This window comes from Bufo bufo, chromosome 8 (genome assembly GCF_905171765.1).
Source record: "Bufo bufo chromosome 8, aBufBuf1.1, whole genome shotgun sequence".
Lineage (NCBI taxonomy): Eukaryota > Metazoa > Chordata > Amphibia > Anura > Bufonidae > Bufo > Bufo bufo.
This window is the reverse complement of record NC_053396.1, coordinates 16,279,176-16,300,697: the sequence shown is the minus strand read 5'-3', so window position 1 is coordinate 16,300,697 and position 21,522 is coordinate 16,279,176. Positions and strand designations below refer to the sequence as shown.

At 48.0% G+C, this 21,522-nt stretch overlaps 1 protein-coding gene across 1 annotated transcript; it reads left to right on the top strand.

The window, feature by feature from the left end:
- The first annotated feature begins 1,015 nt into the window (after positions 1–1,015).
- UBAC1 (UBA domain containing 1) lies at positions 1,016–20,305 on the top strand. The gene is made up of 10 exons (XM_040405047.1): positions 1,016–1,239; positions 9,507–9,627; positions 9,754–9,827; positions 12,385–12,492; positions 13,626–13,728; positions 13,838–13,946; positions 15,178–15,397; positions 16,023–16,109; positions 17,079–17,217; positions 20,031–20,305. The coding sequence occupies exons 1-10, from the start codon at positions 1,102–1,104 to the stop codon at positions 20,144–20,146; spliced, it is 1,215 nt and encodes a 404-aa protein (XP_040260981.1). The 5' UTR covers positions 1,016–1,101; the 3' UTR covers positions 20,147–20,305.
- The last annotated feature ends 1,217 nt before the right edge of the window (positions 20,306–21,522 follow it).

The following is a 21,522-nucleotide window of genomic DNA, read 5'->3' as shown; positions in this document are numbered from 1 at the left end:
TGGCGCCATGGGGTTGAATCCTAAAGGTGTTGCCCCATCATGATTAAAATTAAGCAGGTCTGGCATCTGAATCACCTAGCGATCAGCTGTGATCGCCAGCAAGAGCTGAGACTGGCAATATATTCTGCAGTGGCCACTACAGGGGAAGTGTAGTATTACATACCACCCATACTATGTAATTAGGGTTGCCACCTGGCTGGTACTCCACCCATATAGCCGGTATGTCTTTTTTACGGGCTGGTATTTTCTCCTACAGTGGACAGTTTTTTTTGATTATTGTCATTTATTTTGTGCCATTAAAATTTTTTTGCAATTGCCCAAAAAAAATAAAAAAATGTCCTGGTATATATAGAAAGAAAGACCCCCATATAATATTCTGGTGTATATAGAGATATACCTGTGGATTCCAGTACATGGTACATCTGAATACATAATTACTGCTGAGGTTTTTAGCCAGAGAAAATCCACCATTTATTAGCACTGAGCTCTGTGGCTCAGTGGTCAAAGTCTTTGACTTCAATACAGAAGGTTGTGGGTCCATCAGAAAATGCCAAGGAATGACATGTGCTGAAAAAAAAAACCAAGTGGAAATGAACCGGCCACTTGAACGGCCACGCCAAAGTTTAAGAAAGGCCTTACGGATTTATATAAATGATGGAAAAACATTGCCTAGCGACATCTCTCCCAAAATCTATATCCTGGGCAGCGTTACTGCTAAATTTATTAACGATGTGCACAAATTTTCAGGACCTCAAAGGCACCAGGGCTCAGGTGTGACTGTCACCTCTGCGTCCCTCCCTACACCTATGCCCTTAGCTATCCGCCAAGAATTGACAGGTACAGTGTGATCTATTTTAGTGACAGCAGGTGGCGCTAGTCAACATTTCCATTCCTCTCAAGTTCTAGGCTACACGGTGCCCAATACTCATGCTGCTCGGGCTCCCCCTGCTGGTGACTGTTGTATGTGCAATGCGCTTCAGAAACTACAAGTCCCATCATGCCCCGGGAGGTTTTCCGGTTAGTGGTGAGTGGGATCCGGTTTCGGGGCTGCGGGCTCGTCTTCCTGCCTGTCCTTGGGCCGCTGCTTGGGGGGGATGCTCCATGTTCGTACAGGAGGAGAAGATCTTCGCGGGCCGGGTGCTCAGGCTCCATGTCTGCACCATGGAGGGCGCCGAGTGGCTGGAGGAGGTGACGGAGGACATGACACTGGAGAGGCTGAAGGAGAGGTGTCTGAAACATGTAAGAGGCTGGAGGGGGCAGCACCCGTCATCTGTACACTGTATGGGGGGCTGTCATATAGAGGAGGGGGCAGCACCCGTCATCTGTACACTGTATGGGGGGGGCTGTCATATAGAGGAGGGGGCAGCACCCGTCATCTGTACACTGTATGGGGGGCTGTCATATAGAGGAGGGGGCAGCACCCGTCATCTGTACACTGTATGGGGGGCTGTCATATAGAGGAGGGGGCAGCGCCCGTCATCTGTACACTGTATGGGGGGCTGTCATATAGAGGAGGGGGCAGCACCCGTCATCTGTACACTGTATGGGGGGCTGTCATATAGAGGAGGGGGCAGCACCCGTCATCTGTACACTGTATGGGGGGGGCTGTCATATAGAGGGGGGGGGCAGCACCCGTCATCTGTACACTGTATGGGGGGCTGTCATATAGAGGAGGGGGCAGCACCCGTCATCTGTACACTGTATGGGGGGCTGTCATATAGAGGAGGGGGCAGCACCCGTCATCTGTACACTGTATGGGGGGCTGTCATATAGAGGAGGGGGCAGCACCCGTCATCTGTACACTGTATGGGGGGCTGTCATATAGAGGAGGGGGCAGCACCCGTCATCTGTACACTGTATGGGGGGCTGTCATATAGAGGAGGGGGCAGCACCCGTCATCTGTACACTGTATGGGGGGGGCTGTCATATAGAGGAGGGGGCAGCACCCGTCATCTGTACACTGTATGGGGGGGGCTGTCATATAGAGGAGGGGGCAGCACCCGTCATCTGTACACTGTATGGGGGGGGCTGTCATATAGAGGAGGGGGCAGCACCCGTCATCTGTACACTGTATGGGGGGGGGGCTGTCATATAGAGGAGGGGGCAGCACCCGTCATCTGTACACTGTATGGGGGGCTGTCATATAGAGGAGGGGGCAGCACCCGTCATCTGTACACTGTATGGGGGGGGCTGTCATATAGAGGGGGGGGGGGCAGCACCCGTCATCTGTACACTGTATGGGGGGCTGTCATATAGAGGAGGGGGCAGCACCCGTCATCTGTACACTGTATGGGGGGCTGTCATATAGAGGAGGGGGCAGCACCCGTCATCTGTACACTGTATGGGGGGCTGTCATATAGAGGAGGGGGCAGCACCCGTCATCTGTACACTATATGGGGGGGGCTGTCATATAGAGGAGGGGGCAGCACCCGTCATCTGTACACTGTATGGGGGGCTGTCATATAGAGGAGGGGGCAGCACCCGTCATCTGTACACTGTATGGGGGGGGGCTGTCATATAGAGGAGGGGGCAGCACCCGTCATCTGTACACTGTATGGGGGGCTGTCATATAGAGGAGGGGGCAGCACCCGTCATCTGTACACTGTATGGGGGGCTGTCATATAGAGGAGGGGGCAGCGCCCGTCATCTGTACACTGTATGGGGGGCTGTCATATAGAGGAGGGGGCAGCACCCGTCATCTGTACACTGTATGGGGGGCTGTCATATAGAGGAGGGGGCAGCACCCGTCATCTGTACACTGTATGGGGGGGGCTGTCATATAGAGGAGGGGGCAGCACCCGTCATCTGTACACTGTATGGGGGGGGCTGTCATATAGAGGAGGGGGCAGCACCCGTCATCTGTACACTGTATGGGGGGGGCTGTCATATAGAGGAGGGGGCAGCACCCGTCATCTGTACACTGTATGGGGGGCTGTCATATAGAGGAGGGGGCAGCACCCGTCATCTGTACACTGTATGGGGGGCTGTCATATAGAGGAGGGGGCAGCACCGTCATCTGTACACTGTATGGGGGGGGCTGTCATATAGAGGGGGGGGGGCAGCACCCGTCATCTGTACACTGTATGGGGGGGGCTGTCATATAGAGGGGGGGGGGCAGCACCCGTCATCTGTACACTGTATGGGGGGCTGTCATATAGAGGAGGGGGCAGCACCCGTCATCTGTACACTGTATGGGGGGCTGTCATATAGAGGAGGGGGCAGCACCCGTCATCTGTACACTGTATGGGGGGCTGTCATATAGAGGAGGGGGCAGCACCCGACATCTGTACACTGTATGGGGGGCTGTCATATAGAGGGGGGGGGGGGGGGGCAGCACCCGTCATCTGTACACTGTATGGGGGGGGCTGTCATATAGAGGGGGGGGGGGCAGCACCCGTCATCTGTACACTGTATGGGGGGCTGTCATATAGAGGAGGGGGCAGCACCCGTCATCTGTACACTGTATGGGGGGCTGTCATATAGAGGAGGGGGCAGCACCCGTCATCTGTACACTGTATGGGGGGCTGTCATATAGAGGAGGGGGCAGCACCCGTCATCTGTACACTGTATGGGGGGCTGTCATATAGAGGAGGGGGCAGCACCCGTCATCTGTACACTGTATGGGGGGCTGTCATATAGAGGAGGGGGCAGCACCCGTCATCTGTACACTGTATGGGGGGCTGTCATATAGAGGAGGGGGCAGCACCCGTCATCTGTACACTGTATGGGGGGGGCTGTCATATAGAGGAGGGGGCAGCACCCGTCATCTGTACACTGTATGGGGGGCTGTCATATAGAGGAGGGGGCAGCACTCATTTTCTGGGGGTCTGGATGCCATTCTCATTACTACGGAAGCTGTGAGGGCCCATTTCTCCAGGGACATTTATAATACTTTCTGGTAACCAATCAGGTGGCTGCTTGCATTTTGTCCCCTGCCTTATAAGGGTAAAGGCTGATAATCTGGTCGCTGTGGGCAACAGGAGAGACATTTAAATCTCCCCACTAACTGTGTGGGGGGTTGGGTTACTACACGCATGAAATATGTATGTGAAACATTAACCACGGACCAGATACATGTGTAAGGAGCAGCTTGGGGCAGATCCTATCATTTTCAAGGGCCCCTATGGGGGTGGGGTCTTCCATTACTTACCCCGTGACACCGGCAGGGTCAATATGTGCCGCCCCCTATTTTCAGGGTCCTATTGATCAGAGATGTATGTCCTTTTTAATATGACGGAGACAAGCGGCGTCTCTTCCAGATAGAGGATCATATGTTGAAGGGGGGAGCACCGCTTTAATTCTGTAATATATAGCCCTTTAATGACTCTGTATTTAAAGGGCACCTGTCAGCAAACTCAACCGTGTCAAACTAGACACACTACCTGGTAGGGTTGAGCCTGCTGAGTAAAATGAGACCCATCTTGTGAAAATCAGTTGTGGCGTTCCTGAGCAAAAACAGATTTTTATGATTTATGTAAGTGAGCGCTTCACTGCACTGAGGGGCGTGGTCTAGCTGTATGGGGGGCTGAGGGGCGTGGTCTAGCTCAGTGCTGGCCACACCCCTCATGCACTGAAGCCTCTGTTTGCAGGACGAATAAAAGTATTTCTTTCTCGGGAACGCTGCAACCGATTTTCACAAGAGAGGTATCGTTTTAATCAGCAGGATCCGCCCTACCAGACAGTACGCCTGGTTTATTTCCTACTGACGGGCGCCCTTTAAGAGATCCATGACACATGTTATTGATGCCTGTGTGAAGTTTTTCCTGTTAAATGAAGTCGTTGACTGACCAGTCCAGAACTATATAATTAACCCTTTCCAGCGCTTGTGCTGTTTCATGACGATCCCGGGGATGCAGTTTGCCTCTGCTGCTAATTATAACCCCTCTTATTTATAGAGCCGAGGACGCCCGGCTATCGATCCCCTCTCCTCTGGTTACACAGTGCATTGCCTCATGCCTCTTACTGTATTATCACTTAAAGGGGCACACCCATGTTGTGAATGGGTCATGCTGTTAGCGGACAGGTCAGAATCGGTGGGGGTCACAGCAATCGGATCCTCATTAATCATACGTGATGGCATATAATGAAAAGTTATGCATTTTACTAATATTGTTGGGGGGGGGGGGGGCTTTTTTATGCGCCTGTGCTTATAAAAAAAAAAAAAACAATGTGCGATGTGCCAAATTTATTTATTGAGAGGCCTCTTAAGAAATTTGGTGCATCCTCCGTGCAGCGGAAAAATCAAACCTGAGGTATAGTTTGAGCTATAATTTACACCGCTTTCTGCCATAAATGATAGTAAATCCGTCGGACTGCGGAGGCCACGCCCCTCTATTAAGCCCCGCTTGCAATAATTATATAATGAGAGCAGGCTAAAATGGCAAAAAGTCACAATATTTGTCATACTTTCATTGATACATTTTTCCCCTTTTCATTTCTTACTGTCTGTACTTGCTGTCAGTGAATGGAAACAGTTTGTGGCCTCTCTTCTAACCACCTTTGAAGCTGAGTGATTAGGGCATGGTCAGGATGGATATATATATATATATATATATATATATATATATAATTCATTTATTTTATTTTTTAAATGATAGATTTTTCCATTCACTGACAGCAAGCAGATCTTTCACTCTACAATGAGCAAACTTTATTTAAAAATTAAAAAACACACAAACAAAGCAGAAAATCCCATTAAGGGGGAGACTTAGGTGCCCTAAGGAACACAAACCAGCGGGCGAGACTGCCCATGGCCGCAGCCGTGGCACCTTAGTAAGGACGTGGCCGCTGGCGCGGGTCCCACCATGTGGCCTGTGTTAAAGTGGACCGGGTTTAGTAACTCTCCTCTTGAGGAATGTGACAACGATGGGAGTTGTGGGCTCTGAGGACAGCACTGCCGGGGCAGCACTTGGCGCTGACATCATGCTTGGCACCAGTAGGAGTTATCTGAGGAGCAGAGAATGCTGCTGCACTGTATAAAGCCTGACAGGGATTAGAGGAGGAAAATGGACTGTGCCAGAGAGGTCCTGCCCTGGTAAACCTGAGGTTTTTCATGTTAAGTGCCTTATTTGGGGCGTTTTTTTTATTTTGGAATAAATAGTAGGCCTCAAACCTGCCAGCCTGTCTCTGTTGCCCATAGCAACCAATCAGAGCTCAGCTTTTATTTCTTAAACTGATGTGGAGAGATGAAAGCTGAGCCCTGATTGGATGCTATGGGCAACAGCCAGTCTTACTGCTCGACAGGGTTGATAAGTGAAGCCCACTCAGTTTTTTCCCATCTTAACTATTATGGCTTATCGCTAGGATATGCTACAAATGTCAGAAAGGTGTGGGTCTCATCTTTGGGACCCTGTTGTATCTCCAGAATGAGCCCCTACTACCCCCCGAAGTCACCACGCATGTGCACCTTCCTCTCCATTCACTGCTTTAGGGCTCATGCACACGACCGTGCCGTGTTTTGCAGTCCGCAAATTGCCGCCCGTTCGGGTTCTGCAATTTGCAGAACGGAACAGCCCAACCATAATAGAAATGCCTATTCTTGTCCGCAAAACGGATAAGAATAGAACATGTTTTTTTTTTGTTTTTTTGACGGGGCCACGAAATGGAGGAACGGACGCAGTGCTTTTCGCATCTTTTGTGGCACCATTGAAGTGAATGGGTCCGCAACCGAGCCGCAAAAAATGTGGCTCGGATGCGGACCCAAACAACGTTTGCGTGCATAAGCCCTTAAAGAAGCACTCCCACAAAAACTTTTACTCTCTGATCTGTTAGAAAGATGCATGATGTAATCTGTAGTTGACGGTATTTGTGAGTTATAACCCCCCTTCAGATCCTGAGCTGTGTCATGTGACCAACACTTACAGGACAGGAAGTCGGTTACTTCTCTCAGAATGTCACATGACACAGCTGAGGATCAGAAGGGAGGTTATAACTCACAAATACCGTCACTACAGATTACATCATGCATCTTTCTAACAGATCAGAATCTGTAGCAGGGTGGATTTGATTTAAATCACTAGTCAGTAAGGCTTGATTTAAATCATAGTTTTCTACATAAAGACTAATTCTTGCTGGTATAACTTATAATATGCAAGTAGATGAAGATTTAAACAACTTTTCATATTAGTTTGATTAGGTTGATTCTGCATTCATAGGTTTGTAGAAGTTAGGATTAAGGTCTTTTTCTCAACTCTGTTCATGTTATAACATTTTTGCTGTGAAGAAGAGGCATGTGATCTCTGCTGAGTCAAAAGTAAACCAAGCATCTGTGATAATATCTTGTAGGCAGAGAAACTGCCCAATAATCTTACAAAAACCTCTGGAAGAGCCGGACATTGTGAATGGATTAATGGAATTTATTTACCAAAAAAATTACACATATAGAAACATAGAATGTGTCGGCAGATAATAACCATTTGGCCCATCTAGTCTGCCCAATATACTGAATACTATGGATAGCCCCCGGCCCTATCTTATATGAAGGATAGCCTTATGCCTATCCCATGCATGCTTAAACCCCTTCACTGTATTTGCAGCTACCACTTCTGCAGGAAGGCTATTCCATGCATCCACTACTCTCTCAGTAAAGTAATACTTCCTGATATTACTTTTAAACCTTTGCCCCTCTAATTTAAAACTATGTCCTCTTGTAGCAGTTTTTCTTCTTTTAAATATTCTCTCCTCTTTTACCTTGTTGATTCCCTTTATGTATTTAGCAGTTTCTATCATATCCCCTCTGTCTCGTCTTTCTTCCAAGCTATACATATTAAGGTCCTTTAATCTTTCCTGGTAAGTTTTATCCTGCAATCCATGTACCAGTTTAGTAGCTCTTCTCTGAACTCTCTCCAAAGTATCGATGTCCATCTGGAGATATGGTCTCCAGTACTGAGCACAATACTCCAGATGAGGTCTCACTAGTGTTCTGTAGAGCGGCATGAGCGCCTCCCTCTGTCTACTGGTAATGCCTCTCCCTATACACCCCAGCATTCTGCTAGCATCTCCTGCTGCTCTATGACATTGTCTGCCTACCTCTAAGTCTTCTGAAATAATGACCCCTAAATCCCTTTCCTCAGATACTGAGGTCAGGACTGTATCACTGATTGTATATTCTGCTCTTGGGTTTTTACGCCCCAGGTGTATTATCTTGCAATTATCAACATTAAATTTTAGTTGCCAGATTTTTGACCATTCCTCTAGTTTTCCTAAATCCTTTTCTATTTGGTGAATCCCTCCAGGAACATCAACCCTGTTACAAATCTTTAAGTCATCAGAAAAAAGACACATCTTACCATCGAGGCCTTCTGCAATATATATTAAACAATAGGGGTCCCAGAACAGATCCCTGAGGTACCCCACTGGTAACAAGACCATGGTCTGAATATACTCCATTGACTACAACCCTCTGTTGTCTGTCCCTCAGCCACTGCCTAATCCATTCCACAATATGGGAGTCCACGTACAGCCTTATTCTACATAATTAAAAAACGAATCTTTATTTCATGATGGAATAACCTTTGGATGGTAATATATTTTCCTCAAAAAGCATTTTATATAAATAAAATCTGATAAAAAAATAAATAATCTGATTTAAATAAAAAAAATCAGATTTTTTTTATTTTTTTTAAAAAAAAAAAATCATTGATTTTTATCCACCCTGATCTGTAGTGACTGTATTTGTGAGTTATAACCTCCCTTCTGATCCTCAGCTGTGTCATGTGACATTCTGAGAGAAGTTACTGACTTCCTGTCCTGTGAGTGTTGGTCACATGACACAGCTCAGGATCAGAAGGAAGGTTATACCTCACAAATACAGTCACTGGTAAGAAGATTACCTTATAGATTACATGATGCACTTTTCTATCAGGTCAGAGGATAAAAAAATTTGTGGGAGTGCTTCTTTAAATAGTTAAGTGAAAGCGCGCGGCTATTTTGGAGTGGAGAGTGGACGACCCCCTCTCCATTCACCATGATAGGACTGCCAGAAATAGCCGAGCTGGCGCTCTGTTTTCAGAACTCCCACAGCAGTGAATGGAGGTTGGCTGTGCATGCGCGGCTGCTCTCCGTTCACTTCGGAGGGGGGGGGGGTGTTCTGGAGATAGGAGCGAGTCCCAGAGGTGGGTCCAGCACTATATATTTGTCATATTATAGAATTCTATCCTCAGGGTAGGCAATCAATATCAGATTGGCGGGGGTCTGATGCCCTGCACCCCCCTTATGAGCTGTTCTGCAGTAACTCCAGAGCAGGAATCGCACTGCTTCATCAATCGTGTAGTAGACGGAGCTGGTTACTGTTCACTTTCAATTTCGTCGCTGGAGATACTACAGAACAGCTGATCTGCAGGGGTGACAGTAGTCGGACACCCACCAATCAGATATTAATGGCCTAGCCTGAGGATAGGCCGCCAATAATAAAGTCCTGGACAACCCCTTTAAGGAATTAGAACCAAGAACTACGTTTGGTATCGATGCTGTTGCTAACAGTTGGTATCACTTCTTTGTGCCGACAGTGTGCCCATGGCAGCCTGGAAGACCCCAAGAGTCTCACTCATCACAAGCTGGTCCACGCCTCCACCGAGAGGGTCCTGTCTGATACCAAGACGGTGGCGGAAGAGAATATCCAGGACAGAGGTGTCTCAGGGCTTGGGGGAGGGGGTCATGTGTCTCAGGGCTTGGGGGATGGGGGCCATGGTGGGCTGTACAGTGCTATGGTCGTGGTCAGTAGTGTACTCACTCCTCTGCCCTCTTCCCCCCCAGATGTCTTGTTGTTAATCAAAAAGAGGGCCCCTCCACCACCACCAAAGATGACCGATGTATCTGCAGAGGAGAAGGTGAGTGGAAATGGCGGACATAATGTAATGTTTACCTGTATATCGGTCAGAGCATCGTTTTCCTGTTACAAAGCACCAGTTCCTCTGCTGTCTTAGTTGCATGATATAATTCTAGCCACCACTAGGGGGAGCGCCCTGCAAATGGATTTATACAGTCTCCAATTCCATAAAGGTGAATGTAGTGAGCTCCCCCTAGTGGTGGCTGGAGACAGTCTGAACGTGATCATTTATAGGGGTTGTCCCAGGATATAAATGATCCCTTATCTACAGGATAGAGGATAAGTATTTGATCGGTGGGGGTCCCACCACTGATCCCAAGTTCCCTGAATGAATGGAGCATACACTGTCGAGCATGTCCGCTCATTCTCTAGTCTGTGGGACTGCCAGAGAGGAGCGTGAGCACTTGATTATCTCGGGCAGTCCCATAGAAAATGAATGGAGCGAGACCACACATGCATGACACTCACTTTATTCGTTCAGGGAACTTGGGACCAGTGATGGCCAGTTTGCATTGTTCGCCCGCGAACATATGCGGGCTGCCATCTTTTTTTACAAGTCCGGCGAGACACAGGTAAGCCTTTACCTGTGCCTGTGCGCGAGCCGGTCTGAAAACAAGTGCGGTCAGCGGGAGCAGGCAGAACAGCCACTGGGGGCCTTCATCGGGCTGTTCTCGGAACTGCCTGCTCCCGGTGACCGCATTTGTTTTCAGACCGGCTCGCGGCACAGGTAAGGGCTTATCTGTGCCTCGCCGGACTTGGGGGAAAAAAGATGGCAGCCCTCATATGTTGGCGGGCGAACAATGCGAACTGGCCATCACTGCTTGGGACCCCCACTTCTCTGCCGTGCAGTGTATAGGGGATAGAGTTGTATCTTGGGACGGCACCTCCTACTCTAAGGCTACATGCACACGAACGCATTTTGTTTCCATGTCCGTTCCAATTTTTTTGCGGATAGAATGCGGACCCATTCATTTCAATAGGTCCGCAAAAAATGCGGACAACACACCGTGGGCTGTCCACATCAGTATGTCCGTTCCGTAGCCCCGCAAAAAAAATAGGACATGTCCTATTCTTGTCCGTTTTGCGGACAAGGATAGGCATTGTTACAATGGATCCGCAGAAAAAACGGATGACATATGGACGTCATCCGTGTTTTTTTTTTTTGCGGATCCGCAATTTGCGGACAGCAAAACACATATGGTCATGTGCATGTATCCTAAGGGTCCATTCACACGTCCGTAAGTGTTTTGCGGATCCGCAGAAACGCAAAACACGGACACCAGTAATTTTGCGGACCACACATCGCCGGCACTTAATAGAAAATGCCTTCTGATCCTGTGCAGCCTTAACACACCCTTAGGCCTCCTGCACACGACCGTATGGTTTGAGGTCCGTTTTAAATGGATCAGTTTTTTCAGTTTTTTGTTTGTTTCAGTAGTGCTTCCGTTTCCATTCCATTTTGCCGTTCCGTTTGTGATCCGTTTTTTGCAGGTCGCAAATGGAAACGGAAGCATAGAAGAATGTTTAAACAGTAAGTACATTAAAAAATTGGGCTGGGCATAAGATTTTCAATAGATGGTTCCGCAAAAACGGAACGGATACAGAAGACATACGGATGCATTCCGTTTTTTTTTGCGGATCCATTGACTTGAATGGAGCCACGGAACGTGATTTTCGGGCAATTATAGGACATGTTCTACGTTTGAACGGAATGGAAATACGGAAACATAAGGCATAAGGAGGACCTTCCGTTTTTTTTGCGGATCCATTGAAATTAATGGTTCCGTATACGGAATGCAAAAAACGGGGAAAATAAATAAATAAACATTTGTGTGCAGGAGGCCTTAGGCTACTTTCACACTAGCGGCACGGAGGCCTAAGGCCTCCTGCACACAAATGTGTGGTTTTTTTCCCGTTTACGTTCCGTTTTTTGCATTCCGTATACGGAACCATTGATTTCAATGGATCCGCAAAAAAAACTGAAGGTCCTCCGTATGCCTTACGCCTTCTGTTTCCGTATTTCCATTCCGTTCTAACGTAGAACTTGTCCTATTATTGCCCGAAAATCACGTTCCGTGGCTCCATTCAAGTCAATGGATCCGCAAAAAAAACGGAACACATACGGAATGCATCCGTATGTCTTCTGTATCTGTTCCGTTTTTGCGGAACCATCTATTGAAAATCTTATGCCCAGACCAATTTTTTTATGTACTTACTGTTTAAACATTATTGTATGCTTCCGTTTCCATTTGCGACCTGCAAAAAAACGGATCACAAACGGAACGGCAAAATGGAATGGAAACGGAAGCACTACTGAAACAAACAAACAAACAAAAAAAAAAAAACGGAAAAAACTGATCCATTTAAAACGGACCGCAAAACCATACGGTCGTGTGCAGGAGGCCTAAGGGTGTTTGAAGTGTGCACAGGATCAGAAGAGCAGAGCTCTGACCTTAGTCATTACAGAGCGCTGGAGCTAAAAGCCATAGGATGGTGATAGTCGGAGTTACACTTTAAGGAAAGAAGAAAACTGACGCCGACTGTCTTATACTTTACAGCGTAAGCAGGATCAGAAGGCTCCGGACAAGGACGCCATACTGAAGGCTACGGCTGGTCTGCAGGCTCGTACCACAGACAGGACCATCGCTCACCACAACATGAGAGATGTGAGTACTTACCTGTGATAGAACGACTAAAGAGTTCTCCAAAGTCTCATCTCACATCTATCTATCTATCTATCTATCTATCTATCTATCTATCTATCTATCTATCTATCATCTATCTGTCTCATATCTATCTCTCTAATTCTAGCGAATTCAGTTTAGAATACTAACCACTACATATAAGGCCGTCCACAACCTGCCCTTTCCTTACATCTCTGACCTGCTTTCCCGATACATCCTTACAAGTATTCTCAGATCCTCACAGGACCTCCTCCTATCTTCTCCTCTCATCTGTTCCTGACACTATTGACTACAAGATGTCTCACATGCTTCTCCCCCCTACTCTGGAACTCACTACCCCAACACATCAGACCCCCGCCCCCCCCCCCAACATCCAAAGCTTCAAGAGTAACCTGGAAAGCCTACCATCGGCAATGAGCATGCTGCCACCGCACAGCCACAAGAGCAGCCTATACCCTCACCTACTGTGTTCTCCCCTTCCCTTATAGATTGTAAGCTCTTGCGGGCAGGGTCCTCTACCCCTCTATACCAGTCTGTTAATAGTTTCTTGTTTACAGTTTTTTTTTTTTTGTGTAACCCCAGCTGGATGTACAGCGCCATGGAATTAATGGCACTTTAAAATAAATAATAATAATAATAATAATAATATATCTCTCATCTATCATTGGCCTTGCCTGGCAGAACAGGGGTCATGAGACCCCCTTTCTCCCTGTAGGTGGAGGTCCCAGAGATGGGACCACCTATCGGACATTTATCTTCATCCATTTAAGGGCTCATGCACATGACCATATTTTTGGTCCGCCATCCGATACACATTTTTTGCCGTTTGCTCGTGGACCCATTCATTTCTATGGGGCTGCAAAAACTGGACAGCACAGGGATGTCATCCGTGCGGCCATTCCGCAAATTGTACAATACGTCCTATTCTTGTCCGCCATTTCTATAATGGGGACCGAGGAACGTGTGGGATGCACATGGACCACATTTGTATTTTACGGATCTGCTGTTTGCGGACCACAGAGTACAAATGGTTGTGTGCATGTAGCCTGACCCCCTACTCCTCATCTCCTTGCAGGTTTTCCATCTCAGGATTAAACTTTGTCATTTTCTTGCAGTTTCAGACGGAGCTTCGGAAGATTTTGGTGTCTCTTATCGAGGTGGCCCAGAAGTTGCTAGCGCTGAACCCTGATGCCGTCGAGCTCTTTAAAAAGGCAAATGGCAAGTATGGGTTAACAGGGTGCATCCTCCTGGGGTATGGCGGCTGAATTGTGCAGCTTGCCTACTCCACATCCTGGATGACTCGCCTCCTGCTTTTCCATAATTTCAGCCATGTTGGACGAAGATGAGGAGGATCGAGTGGATGAAGTAGCGTTACGGCACCTCACGGAGATGGGATTCCCTGAGAGCCGAGCAGTGAAGGCCCTGCGGTTAAATCAGTAGGTACTTCAGTCTATCTGGTGGCTGGTACTAGGACTAGAAGAAGTGCCGAGGGTAGAAGCGGCTTCTGGTGGATCTAATCAGAAGGGCATTTTTCAAAGTCAATATGTTATCCTTTCCTGGAAAAGCTGGGTGATAACCAAGATGGCGGCAAAGAAAAATGGTATTCCGACACTCTTATGGTCTACTTCAAGGGGTTCGGCAGTTTTTTTTAAACTGATGATCTATCCTCTAGATAGATCATCAGCATCTGATCGGTGGGGGGCTGACACCCGGGACCCCTGACGATCATCTGTTTGAGAAGGCAGCGGCGCTGGCAGTAGTGCTGCGGCCTTCTTGCTGTTTACCGCAGGCCCAGTGATGTCACGACTTGTATCAACTGGCCTGGGCGCGGCTAAGCTCCATTCAAGTGAACAGAGCTTAGCCCCGCCCAGGCCAGTGATACTAGTCGTGATGTCACTGGGCCTACGGTAAACCGCGAGAAGGCAGCGGCGCCACTGCCAGCACTGCTTCCTTCTCAAACAGCCGATCAGATGCTGATGATCTATCCAGAGTTTAAAAAAACTGCAGAACCCCTTTTAGGTGAATGGGAGGCTATGGGTATAGTTGACATATACATCGGGAGTGGTGTTGAGCAAATCGAATTTGTTAAATATCAGGCTCCTTGAGCCCTGCTCCTCAAGAGACCCCCCCCTCGATTGACAGGATCAGAAATTTCGCCTGGTCCTGTCAGTCTTCCCTGCGCAATCCATCTGAGTAGTGGCACAAGCGCAGAGGATCTGCTGCTGCTACCTCGGCAGAGCAGATGCCGACCGTGCATGCACCGGTGACGTCTGGGTACATCTGGAAGTGTAGTGGCGCCTGCGCAGTTGGCATCAGCGCTGCCCAGATAAAAGCAGCAGTTCCTCTGGGCTTGTTCCACTGCTCAAAGCTACAGCGCATGCAAGATTGACAGGACCGGGCAGGGTGGCTGATCCTGTCAACCCTTGCGGCTCAAGGAGACAGATTTGATTGGCACACCACTAATCGAGAGGTTTCATGGTGCATACACCAACTGGACATTGCAGACGCCGCGCGCTGCACTTTTACAGCGTGTACAAATAGAGCTGGGTGACAACTAATATGGCTGTTACTACTTCTCCATTAGTTCTTGGGGAAGTTTAGCATTTTGTACTTTGGTGGATGCATCCTCATCGTTTTTTTTCACCTGATCTGACTTTCGTTTTGCAGCATGTCGGTGACGCAGGCCATGGAGTGGTTGATCGAACACGCCGATGATCCAACAGCAGATACACCTCTCCCAAGTGAGAACGCGTCAGACGTGGCCGGGGCTTCAGCATCCGAGGACTCCAGATCAAGGCAGGGAGCTGCCGCAGAGGACCCTAAAGATGAACTCACAGAAATCTTCAAGAAGATACGGCGGAAAAGAGAATTTCGTCCTGACCCCCGGGTAAGTGGGAATGCAGCCGCAGAAATCCCCAACGCAAGGATGTGATTGTGGATATTTCTTCCCCGCGATTGAATTCGGCTGCTTGAAGAGACCTCTGGCGAGCGCCGTGGCCTCCTCACCGGTTACCAAGCACAGCGCCGTCCATTGTATAGTGGCTGTGCTTGGTATTGCAGCTCAGCCCCATTCACTTGAATGGGACTAAGCTGGGCCTAGGCCACGTGACCAGTGGATGTGAACGCTGTGAGAAGGCCGCGGTACTCACCGGAAAGCTACGGCTTACTCAAACAGCTGAGTATGAAACAGTCGGAAAACGCTTTTAAAATATAGTTGAGGAATATGCATAAAAATTCTGTGTGTTTTCCGCACATTTTTTTGGTTTGGTGCAGATTTTGATGGGGGGTTTTTTAGGCCTCTCATTGATTGAATAGGAATCTGCGCTAAAAAGTTTGAGCTTGTTCCCTTTTTTTTTTTTTTTCACTGGAAGAAGGAATGAGAGCCGATTCCGCATGGATTTTGGCGGGAAAAACATGCCAAAATGCGCACGGAAGATCTGCAATGTGAACATGGCTTTACCCTTATTATGTGAAGGTGCTGCGATCCGGTATAACTTGGTTTTGCTTTCTAGACTGTTATAGCTTTGATGGAAATGGGGTTTGACGAGAAGGAAGTGATTGATGCCCTTCGGGTGAACAACAATCAGCAGGACGCAGCGGTGAGTATGAACCCTGACAACCTTTTTCCCTTAGCAGTAAGGGCTCATGCGCACAACCGTATGTATTTTGCGGTCCGCAAAGAAATATGGATGACGTTTTTTTTTTCCGGCTACGCTGTAACAATGCTTATCCTTGTCCGCAAAACTGACAAGAATAGGACGTGTTCTATCTTTTTTGTAGGGCTACGGAACGGACAAACGGATGCAGACGGCACACAATGTGCTGTCCGCTTTTTTTTTTTTTTTACAGAACCATTGAAATGAATGGGTCTGCATCCTATCTGCAAACAAAACAGAACGGAACGAACGCGGAAACAAAATACATTTGTGTGCATGAGCCCTAAGGTGGATACCTATGATTGGTCTGTGCATGACTGTAGAGAATCCTTCCCCCTCAACCAGTGGCCCCCACCCCAAATAAACAAAGGGAGAGGTTTATCAAGAGTAGCGTTACCATTCACCATTCTGGATCCCTTACTCACCAGACTGAGAGGCACCAGATACTCAAATCTACTTCCGCTAGGGGCTGGCCTAGACGTGAACTATAATTTACACCAGTTTTTGGCGCAAGTTATAGTAAATCTAGCTCTTTGTGGAGGCACTGCCCCTTCCACTAAACGCTCTTCCCTCTCTCGGCATGTTAAAAAAGGGGCAAGAATCTCAAAAAAAGTCTCAAATTATGGCATGCACTATATAATTTGTAACTTTTTAACGCCACAAAAGTGGCATTAAAGCATTAATCTATTCCAAAGTCTCCAGTAACTTCCTGTTAATCCACCAGATTATCAGGATCTCTGGATTAGATCACGTACATGGTTGTGATCATGGCTGTCCCTGTGCGTTTTATGACCGCAGTATGAGGACAGGGCATAACCCTTTATATGCTGGAGCATGGCCTGCTTCTCTGCATGTTTATGGGATGTGTAATAATCCAGAACCTGATGGTCACCCAGGCTCTTGTTATTTCAGTGCGAATGGCTGCTAGGAGACAAGAAACCTTCTCCCGAGGATTTGGACAAAGGAATTGACACCTCTAGCCCTTTATTCCAAGCCATCCTCGACAACCCTGTCGTACAGCTAGGCCTAACCAACCCTAAAACTCTACTTGGTAAGTGATTCAGATGATTAGACCATGTACTGGTTTACTGCAAGGTCCCCCTGTGGTCAATAATTATCCCTGGGGGAAAGCAGTGACTGTTCTTTTACTCCTGCAGCGCCCCCGCAGGATTAATGAGGTATTACACTGTGCCTGTTAAAGGTTTTTTTTCCGAGACTATTTAACTGATGACCTAGCCTTTGGATAGGTCATCAATATCTGATCGGTGGGGGCCTGACACCTAGGACCCCTGCCAATCAGCTGTATGAGAAGGCACCTGTACTCATGTAAGCGATGCAGCCTTATTGCAGCTTACCAAGCACAGCGCCATCCATTGGATAGCGGCCATGCTTTGTATCGCAGCTCAGCCGGTGGTGAGCGGTGCCTAGGCCATGGGATCACTAATGTGACGTCACTGGACTAGGGATAGCTGCAAGGAAACAGTGGGGCTCACTAGAGCGCCGTGACCTTCTCAATCAGCTGATCGGCCAAGGTCCTGGGTATAGGACATCAGTTAAGTCTCAGAAAACCCCTCTAAAAATAACTGGGTGTTCAGGTAATGCTCCGACATGATGGGTCTTTCAGAGGGGGATATGTGCTAGCTAATAGAAGGGAGGTCCAGGGGATCCCAGCCCAACAAGGACTGTCTAAACCTGACGATCTAATGCTCATTTGGCCGGCAGACATTTTTCCCCAAGTCCCACATGCATGCTTGGCTTGGATAAGCATGCATGTATTCTCATTGGGAATAGGGGGGTAAGACACTGGCAGATACCTCTGGCGACCTCTTGTTTCCTCTGTGAGTGAAAAGGATCAGGTATTGAAATTCAACATGCCCTACCCATATTTAGGTAGGGCATGTTGAATTATTAAGTAAGTAGTTCCTCAGTTACAACTAATGGAAACAAATCGCCCACAGCATTGTTCCACTGTAGACCTGCAGGAGTCTGTAACAAGAAATGACCCTATATCCGGTGGCTCGAAATGCGAGGTCATATCAGTCCGATAGTCTGCCATTCACGTCTTTATGATTATGGGTATCGGTGATTTTGATGGCCTCTGTACTGTCGCCCCCATCAGGCTGAGGTATCCAGTGTCGTCGGTAATCCCGGTGTAGGTCCAGTTACAGGAGGTATGTCACGGGAACTATATTGTACCAGCTGACTGATATAGCACCGTCCCGTGCCAAAGCTGAAATAGCGGCGCTCGAAATACTTTGCCCTTCTTTGACTTCACAGCCTGGTCAGGTTTTACACATCCCGGCCTTCTCTGCAGTGAATGGCTGATACGTTGGCTGTCACCCAACTTTCCCATAAATAGATAGAAATAACTTTTTTTTTTTTTTTTTGAGCAACATAGAAGAGGCAACTCAAGCTTATGGTCACTGGGGAGTTTGGATTTAAAGGGGTTCTCCAACATTAGGAAAACTTGGCTGCCCTCTTCTACAAACGGTGCCACGTCTGTTCCCAGGTTGTGTGTGGAATTGCAGCTTAGCCTAATTTATTGCAATGGGGTTCAACTGCAATACCAGACCCTAACCAATGGACAGGTTTGGTGTATTTTTGGAAGAAAGCAGCCATGTCTTTCTACTCCTGGACAACGGGTTCATCTATATCCAGGTGCCTGGATCCAGTAGCACACCTACCCTAGAGGCATGCTGCGCTACTGCATTAGTGCCCGTGTTAGGGTCCGTTCAGACATCCGTAAGTGTTTTGTGACCCGCAAAACACGGATACCGGCCCCATGCATTCCGTATTTTGCGGACCGCATATGTCCGATCCTATGATAGAAATGCCTATTCTTGTCCGCGATTGCAGACAAGAATAGGACACGCTCTACCTTTTTTGCAGGGCCACAGAACGGAACTACGGATGTGGACAGCACACGGTGTGCTTTGCAGCCCTATTGAAATGAATGGGTCCGCGCATGTTCCGCCAAATTGCGGAACAGTTGCAGACTCAGAAATACGGATGTGTGGACCTTTAAAAGAGGGCTCAGCCCTGAGTGGATTCTGCTGCCTCCCTTTTCTGGAGTTGTTTACCTACAGCCACCACTAGGGGGAGTATAGGCTAGGGCAGGGATGCTCAACCTACGGCCCTCCAGCTGTTGTAAAACTACAACTCCCACCATGCCCTCCTGTAGGCTGATAGCTGTCTGGGAATGCTGGGAGTTGTAGTTTTGCAACAGCTGGAGGGACGCAGGTTGAGCATGCCTGGGCTAGGGCCACTGAAGTGTACTGGTGTAATGTGCCACAATGATGACGTCCCATCTGCCCGTGTGACCGCTGCAGCCAATCACTGGCCTGTAAAAAATTTAAATCAGACATCATCATGAACCGACCCTGTACCTCACATGGATCCAGAGATCTCCCCATTGATAGCTCCAATTGCCCTGCTAGATTTATATTAAGCTAGCAGCTGAGGGGTTGTGTCCTTTCTGCTGCAGCTCCCTTCTTATCACAGGTGGACAGAGAAATGAAGAAAAAAAAAGACAACCAGCAGGTGGCGCTATACAAATACATTTTATCTAATAGCTAAGTGGCTATACAAAATGTTTTATTAAGTGCAATTGCACAGTATTCAGATCCGGGTGCTGGTTTGAAAACTGCAAAATATTTTTCGTAGACCACACCTGTAGACTGTATGTATGTACATATCTGAGCATCCAGCATAGTCTGGACTTGGACATGTTAGATTATGGGATTATTTGTCTTCTATTGATATGGATGGAGTTCTTGCTGCCAGGCCAGGAGAATAAGGCAGATTGGCACCCAGTTGGTACAGTCTATGGTATCCACTCAATGATGTTTTTTTCTAACTTTGCAGCTTTTGAAGATATGCTTGAAAACCCGCTGAACAGCACGCAGTGGATGAACGACCCAGAGACCGGCCCCGTAATGTTACAGATATCTAGGATTTTCCAAACCTTAAACCGCACGTAGGAGAGGCGGCTAAGATCCCTCGTTTACTGCGTCTTTGGACTTGGGGGAAGTGCGAAAACCAAAACCTTACTGATCCTTTTTTTTTTTTTTTTTTAAAGCTACTCTGGGCCTGTGTCACTGATTGCTCAGGAGAGTGTGAGTGTGTCGCTTCATTAATCTTCTCATCAAATCTACTTATAATTGTGGCGTTACTGGAGTTGTTTTGTGATTAGGGCAGGCGAACGATCATTGGCGTTCTGGGCTTACGGCGTGGTGTTGTCATGTGCTTTCCTAAGGCGAAAACCAACGGGGGTGACCACCATGATGCCTTTGCCATCTAACGAGCTCCCCCTGACAACCGCGGTACAGTTAACCCATGATATACACAGTCGAGTCCCATTATTCTGACCACCAGCTAATATCCAGAGTAACCGCCGTGTGCAGCGCGATGGGCTGGGAGAGACTCAGTAAGGTCCAGGTAGGTTGGCAAAGGTATCTGGAGCCATGCTGACTGCAGGGCATCCCACAGCTGCTGGAGGGGGCATGGTGGAATCCATGACTATCAAGGTGGTCCCACAGATGCTCAGTTGGGTTCAAGTCTGGGGAATTAGTACTTGGAAGTCTGGTTATGCTCTTCCAACCAGTGTCGGACATTTCTAGCCGTGTAACATGTCGCATTGTCTTGCTGGAAGATCCTATCCTCCCCACGGAAGACAATCAGCATGTAGGGGCGAAAGTGATCTGCAAGGATGGATTCAGACCCAAATCGTGTTAGAGTGCCTTCCACATCGATGGGTGGACCAGAGAATGCCACGAAAAGCTTCCCCAGCCCATAACTCTGCCCCCACCAGCTTGTGTTCTTCCAGCATTTGTGACAGGAGGTTTGTTCTCTGATGTTTCTTTCCTGACCCCGACGTCCATCCGTTCCATGAAGCAGAAAACCTGACAACCCTTTGCCAATCAGCGGACGGCCAATTCCGATACTGCCACGAAAATTGAAGCCTTTTCTGCCAAAGCAAATTCATTACCAGAGGTGCAGTGACCGTCCGTCTGCTCTGGAGCCCCATACACAGTAGGGTTCTGTGATCTGTTGTGTTAGAGGCATGTCATGTGCCCCCTGGTTCATTTTGGGGGTGAGCTGCTCCCCTGTAGCGTGTCGTTCTGCTCCTGTGCACCTTTATAGCTGACATTCACCTCTCACATCAGTAGCACGTGGTTCTCTGCAGTTTCCATGTCGCTTATTATTAATGGCGCCATTTGTCCACTCACCAGAACAGTTCCCACTGTGCAGCCTCAGAAATACTGACCCCCTCTGCCGGAAAGCCAATAATCATCCCTTCCTGCAACTCCGATAAATCACCCCTTTTACCCATGACAGCAGCAAGGGATATGTGTGC